The sequence below is a fragment of the Nestor notabilis genome, unplaced genomic scaffold (assembly GCF_000696875.1).
Source record: "Nestor notabilis isolate BGI_N333 unplaced genomic scaffold, ASM69687v1 scaffold27676, whole genome shotgun sequence".
Taxonomy (NCBI): domain Eukaryota; kingdom Metazoa; phylum Chordata; class Aves; order Psittaciformes; family Psittacidae; genus Nestor; species Nestor notabilis.
Genome location: NW_009933756.1, coordinates 42124 through 49007, shown reverse-complemented (window position 1 = coordinate 49007; position 6884 = coordinate 42124). Strand labels below are relative to the sequence as shown.

The 6884-nt window shown below is 36.7% G+C and overlaps 1 protein-coding gene across 1 annotated transcript in view; it reads left to right on the top strand.

Moving 5' to 3' along the window:
* IPO5 (importin 5) overlaps positions 1-6884 on the top strand; it is a 33821-nt gene that overhangs the window by 673 nt on the left and 26264 nt on the right. The window contains exons 2-6 of the mRNA XM_010017034.1: positions 48-150; positions 389-485; positions 1612-1716; positions 4974-5096; positions 5195-5315. Of these exons, the coding sequence (XP_010015336.1) occupies positions 48-150; positions 389-485; positions 1612-1716; positions 4974-5096; positions 5195-5315 (549 nt within the window). The remainder of the gene's footprint in view (positions 1-47; positions 151-388; positions 486-1611; positions 1717-4973; positions 5097-5194; positions 5316-6884) is intronic.

Here is a 6884-nt window from a genome sequence, read left to right as displayed (position 1 = left end):
CCGCTCTTAAGTTTGCTTATCCTAAAATTTTGTTGTGTTTCATCTAGATGAAGATGGAAACAACCAGTGGCCAGAAGTTCTGAAATTCCTGTTTGACTCTGTCAGCTCTCAGAATGTGGGTCTGCGTGAGGCTGCTCTACATATTTTCTGGTAAGCCTTCGGACTTTGCTACATCTTCGCAGGTTAGCCAAATCATGGCTGTAAAAATGTAAGAAAAACTTCCACCACTTAATTATCAAATAATCATATATTTCATTTATTCTGCTGTATTGTGGTTTACTTAACTCTTACATGTACAGTTACAATCTGTAGCTTAAACAATGGATAAGTTTAAAATAAGGTTAAAACTGTGAGTTTTATCAACATTTTTGTCTTTTCTTATCCTTAGGAATTTCCCTGGGGTTTTTGGGAATCAGCAGCAACACTATTTGGAGGTCATTAAGAGAATGCTGGTTCAGTGTATGCAAGATCAAGAACATCCATCAGTAAGACCTTTCTTTGTTTTTCTACTATGTCCTGAGCACAGAAACTTAGTGTAGTAGTCTCAAATATAAAGATTAAACCATAGATTACAACCAGAGAATGGCTTTATCTGAAACTGATGTACAGCTGGTGTTTTGATTATGCATGCCTACCGCAAAACAAAAGGGGCAAACCTTTTTATGGTACTAAAGCTGGCTGGCTAGCTTCTATTTGCACTGCTTAGGCGCAGATTCTTCCCTAGTAGTTATGCTTGGAGAAATCAAGTTACGGTGGCCCAAACCAGAGCCAGGGGTTTTAGCTAGCAGCATTTGAGGGGTCAGAAACTCCTTACTAAGCTTTCTTTCTGGCCCTTGTGTTTAACACAACAAACACGTAGATTCTCTACACATAGTATCTGTACACAGTATGTCTCCAAACTCTGAATATGCGACAGCTCCTTGAACTGTGTGTTTTGCTGTAAGGGTATATTAGCAAGCCTTGCTTTTCTGGAAGGCTTCAGATTTATTGATTTGTGCAGAGAATTGTACTTTGAAAATGTTTCTCTTGTTGTGGAAATGCTGGGCAAGGATAGGAAACCCTGCTGTGATATATGGGTTCAGTTTGTTCCTCCCCCATGGATTACTTTTTCTGACCTTTGAAAGTCAACTGAATAACATTTTCTAAAGTACCACAAGTCATGCCTTTAAAGAAGCGTGTTTTGAACACTTAGATCACACTTCTTGAAAGATGGGACTTTGGCACTTCCATACACATTTGAAATTGGGAGGGAAGTTGAAAACAATAGTTTTTTTTCCTTTTCTTTTTTCATTTAAAAAAAACAACCCAAAAACCAAAACAAAAAAAAACCAGATGCAAACAAAACTAGAGAATACTTGCCACCTCATAATATAATAAACATTTTTATACCATGGAAGACATATATGCTGAAGATCTTCATTACTGCTTTACCTTAGGTTGAAGCAAGATGTAAAATCCGTATTAAAAACTAATTGTTATATCTGTTAGGAAAGTGTAAAAGGAAAATGATAATACAAAGTGTAGTCACATAGTAGGCCTAATATTAAAAGAAAACAAAGGCATGTTTCATTACCAGCTCTTCATGTTTGTTTCTCCAATCCTGTCTTCTAGATCAAGACACTGTCTGCTAGAGCTGCAGCTGCCTTTGTGCTTGCTAATGAGCACAATCTTCCCCTACTTAAACACTTTGCAGACTTGCTACCTGGAATCTTGCAGGTAAGAAACCACACAAATAACACTTAATGTGCTCATTACTGTCTGACTGTATAAGTTACTGGTCTGCAAATTTTGTGTAGTGTATGAAATTTTGTTGAGACCTGGATTAATTGTATCATAATTAGCCTGGCATCAGTCACCAGCAAGATACACTGAAACGGATATGGAATTTCATAAATACAAGCTAGTTGATAGAGTTTTAAGGTAAATAGTTTAGTGCTGATTAATTTACACAGTGTTACCTAGGTATTTTGAGTTAACTTTAACTGGGAATCATACAGCTTTAAAATTAACCATGATACTGAAATACATGGGCTGCCCTGAGACTTCAAGTAATCAGGATTTGGGAAATCCATTGACCCTTGATATCCTGTCCTCTTAAGTTTAGAGGACAGTGTAGAATTATTCTGAATAAAGATTGTTAGAATAAGAACAACAGTCTGGACAAATGATCTTTGTAGTTTGATAAATTAGGAACTTGAAAAAAAAAAAAAAAGCCATTTTGAGCTTCATACCATTTCTGAAGCTGGATTAGAACTTTTTTAGGATGGATGAATTTGAGTGAAGTTGGAATTCTAATCTAAAGTTGTTGACTTTTGGGGGAAGCTTACTGTAAACCAAACTAGAGATGGAAATTGAGGGCTGAATGACAACAGTTTCACAGTACAGTTCCCTTTGTATATCAAGAAAAAGTGGAAATAACTAAGTACCTGTGATAACAGTGATAGCGAACTTTTGGCAATTTTAAATTAGGCTAACTTCAGGTTAAAGACTGGCTGCTTGCTACAGTCAGTACAGCAGGTTCCTGTTGACAGTGTAAGCTATAAACCTTGTCTGTGTGAGCTTTGTGGCAAGCTGAAGAAATGCTGTGCCAAGTTTACTGGTTTCTGCAACTGATGGAATTCTGCTTGATTTTAAATGGAAACTGAGGGGAATTTATTAAAATTAGCTGAACTTGAAAGTGGGCTGTAAGTGCGTACAAGAAGTATTTTGATATTGAGGTCACTATTTGGTGGTTACTCCCTGTCTGTGACTTTGGCAATAACAATCGTATTGTTCAAAAATTGTAGCTAGTTGAGAGGACTTTGGCTACTGAGTACTGCATGAGTGGGAGTGAATCAAGGTTTGGGGTGGGCATGCCATTCGTTTTGATGTTTGGCAATTAAATAGTATGCTGTTTTTAGACTTCAGACTGATAGCCCACTTTGTGGGCTATAAGTTTCAGTGCTACTATTTTAGGCTGTAAAAACACATGCAGTTGGCTTGCATTTGCAAGCTTCATTTTGCAAATATACAGCACAGAACTGTGCTATGAAATCTGTCTTTTTAAAGTACTTACTGTGAGAAGGACTAGATTTTCTGGCTGTGGTAATGCAAGATTGATATGAAGATCTGAGTTTATAAATAGGAGATGGGATGTGTTCGAATAGTGGTGAGTGACCTTTGGAAACAGTTGGATGCTTTTTTTGTTGCTGTTGAAGTTCATTTTGAAATATTGGTGTGGTAAAAAAGCTAAAAGTAAAATTCTGAGTTGGCAATTCAGTCCTTTCAGTAAAATATGTAATGGTTACAGTGAAAATTGAACTTTCAGTACTGATAGTTGGAACTTTTAGATACCAGGGATTTACCGTGTAGTGGAGGTAAAAGCATCTGGAACTTAAACTTTCTTCTGTGGTTGCTGGTGTTCGATACTACAGAAAAGTGTTTCTGCCTTTTAGGGCTCGCCGTGCACTTTGAACTTCTTTTTTCAGAAACCTAGTCTTGCTTTAAAAAACTGTCAAAGGTAAAATGGGTGTAAAGTACAGAGTTTTACAGGAACTTCCGGTAAATATTACATTATTCTTAGCAAAAAATCAGACGAAGAATGATAACTATTTATACAAAAGGCCTTAATCAAGATAGATTTATTTTCCCCTCATAGGATGTTTCTGATACTAGAAGATGCTGCTTATATGTTGAAAGCGTGGGCTGTTCGATTGGCATTATCAAAGTGTTGGCTTCTAGACTTAAGTATTAAGAAAAACACGTAACTCTTCACTTTAACAGATGTTTCTACATTAGGAAGACATCAAACACTTCGCTAATGAAAATTCCTTTCAAAATCCCAAAAGTCTGTTTAAAGACTGGTTTTTTTCTTTAGAGGTTTGGGGTTTTGTGTGCAGCTTCTAGAAGAGTTTTAACACCTTTGAATAACTGTGTGCTGTTTTGGTACTAAAGTATCAACCTGATCACTTAAAAGTAAGTTTTAAATTACTTTTCAGAATGTAGCTATGGATGTAGGAAGGATACTTGCAAAAAGCTTGGTTGCTTCTTCTCTTTCCTGTGTCCTGTGAGTGAAGGCTGAAAGATCTGCTTTAATTCAGTAGCTCTCCAGAGTTGTTGGGTGTTTGTAAGCATAAGCTATTCAAAGCTGCTGTCATGTAAGGGGGGGAAAAAGGAGTTACTCATTTTCCTTCTTTTGAGCAGCTACTTTGAAGAGTTTTTCTTAAGTTAAAATGGATTTTGAAGTTATGGTTGTCTAAACATAGTGTGAGGTTTTGCATGTTGGTGCCTCTGATGTGAGACCTTAATTCTTTAAGTGTCTGTCTACTGTATTAGTTAAACTAATAATGGTCAAAATTGATGGCGTATAACATTGTGAGCCATAACTTACTGCAGAAAACTTGATGTTTTCGACCCTGCATATTATTTCTTTGTAGCTGTTATGGATTTATACATTTTCTGACCCTAGGATCCCATTGAAAATGCAGAGTCTGAATGAAGGCTTCCAATTAGTGTGGGTTTTTTTTATTAGTTCTCAGGTTACAGCTCAAGCTGGGTGCCTCTGGAGAGGGACTCCTACCCCAATTCACACTTCTGAATTGTACCACCCATGACCCGATCCCCAAGTCCAATAACTTAATTTGTATCAGTGGTCTCTTGATTTCATACTGGTTTTCACTGTTACTGGACTGCCGCCTTCTGAAGTTACTTTATTCTCTTGGAATTGTCTCCTTGGTCGTTATCTTCTTCTTTCCGCGTGTATCTGCCAGATTCAGCTAGTTCTTTGTTAGCAGCATTAGTTCTATCAAACTCTTGCTCAGTTCTTGCAGCCTAAGGCTTCAACTGTTTTAGTTACTAATGCTAAGCTACTAATGCTAAATGAGGCTATTCAGAAAGACAAGATTACATTTAATCAAATTTCTTCTAGAACAGTGGTCCCATTCAGAGTATTATTTATTTTTATTTAACCTTATCTTCATCTGACCCCTTTATAGGCTGTTAATGATTCCTGCTACCAAAATGACGATTCTGTCCTGAAATCCCTTGTAGAAATTGCAGATTCTGTTCCCAAGTATTTACGACCACAGTTAGAGCCTACATTGCAACTAAGTCTGAAGGTAAAGCTAGTTTGGTTTTGGTTTTGTTTTTAAATAAATCGCTTTTTATGGCCCAGAACTTCTGTTGTAACCATTTGCTCTAATCTTCTGGATTGTAGTTGTGTGCAGATGCCAGTCTCAGTAACATGCAGCGTCAGTTGGCACTTGAAGTAATTGTGACCTTGTCAGAAACTGCTGCTGCTATGCTGAGGAGGCATACCAACATCGTTGCACAAGCCAGTAAGTATTTTACTCATTCTCTTTGAAACAATTTGTCTTTCTTTACAGTGTTAAACTGACTTTGCATGCAGTCAGTGGCAAAACCTGGTCTAACTCGGAGTTTGCTGGTGCTGTTAAATGAGAGTGACACCAAATTGAGTTTTCTCATGGAGAAAACCCCTTCTTATTATGACTCTTCATAAATTAATCTATGCTTATGCAGCCACGAGCAATTTGAATAACAATACAGTAGACTCTTCATTAGGCGTTTCCAAGGAAAACACTACTTTTAAGTTTTTCTGCTGCCTGTGGAAATTTGTACTAAAAAAAAGAAAAAGATGCATTTAGTTCTCAAGTTCTATGTCTGAAGTTTGGTATGTAGGCCAGATACTCTGTGGTGCTGGCAACTGAAGGCTGAAGGAGCTCAGCATGCATGTTAAGCCTCAGTATTGATTGAGTTAAAGCTGCAAATTAAAAATCAGTTGCTTATATAAATAGAGGTAGTCTATAATTAGTCTATTTAAGATGTGGATTTTAAATTCTTTGGAGAGGCACTTTTTACATTTTGCATCATTATCTAAGATACTAAAAATAATACTAAAAATATTCTGGACAGCCCCAGCAGCAATGGTTCTGATATTTCACAGTAGATCACTGACACAGCAGTGTAGCCTGCTTTTTGGAAGGATTCTTTTCCCTCCCTGTCATGCTTGTACTTGTCTAGATTCTTGCTTGTTTTCTGAAATTTGGGTAAAGACAATTGTTTGGTTTTTTTGGGGTTGGTTTGTTTTTTTTCTTCACTTGTGTGCTCAGGCTGGAGAAAGTTGTATGTATACATGCCATTAAAATAATTGTAAAACTTCTGGAAACTGGAAGTTGCAAACTGGATCTGCTTGGCTTAACCAGAAGTTTTGCTTATTTGTGGAATAGTTTTTTAAAGAACAGATTCTTTTAGAATATATTTTGAAATTTGAAAATGTTTATAATGCTCTCTTTTTTTTTGTGTATTGTTAGGAATGTTAACACTTGACACTTGCTGCCCCAAATCATTACAAGCTTCTTATCTGATCAGGCAGTGTAGTGGGGAAGTACCTTATATTTCTTTAGAATGTATTACTTTTATATTGGGTTGCTAGTTGCTGTTCAGGAATGAAATACTTGTATTAAGATACTGTTTTAAGATATGGTACCATGTGGGCATGAAATGCCTTTGGTTTGTAACCCATTGTAAAATTGCTCTTTAATATTAATGAATCATTAAGGTGAAAGACATGTATTTTGAAGAACCAGTAAAGCAGTTAAGTTCAGAATGATGAAAAGACAGCAAAAAAAAATTGCTTTTGCCTTGGTTTTGTGGCTTAGTTTGAAATGCTTTCTGTTCTTATTCAACTAAGAAGTTGCTAGATCACTTCATCCTCACAACTAGAACCGGGTCTTAAGCAAAACTGTCATCTTCTGCTGGTTTTACTGAACATGATGGTGATTTAGGAGTAAGGCTGTGTCCTGTGTACCAGTTGTCTGCTCAGGAATTCCATTAGAGTTCAAACTTCCCTCCTTGAGCTCAGTGTTCAATATAGCAGCGTGGTTTAT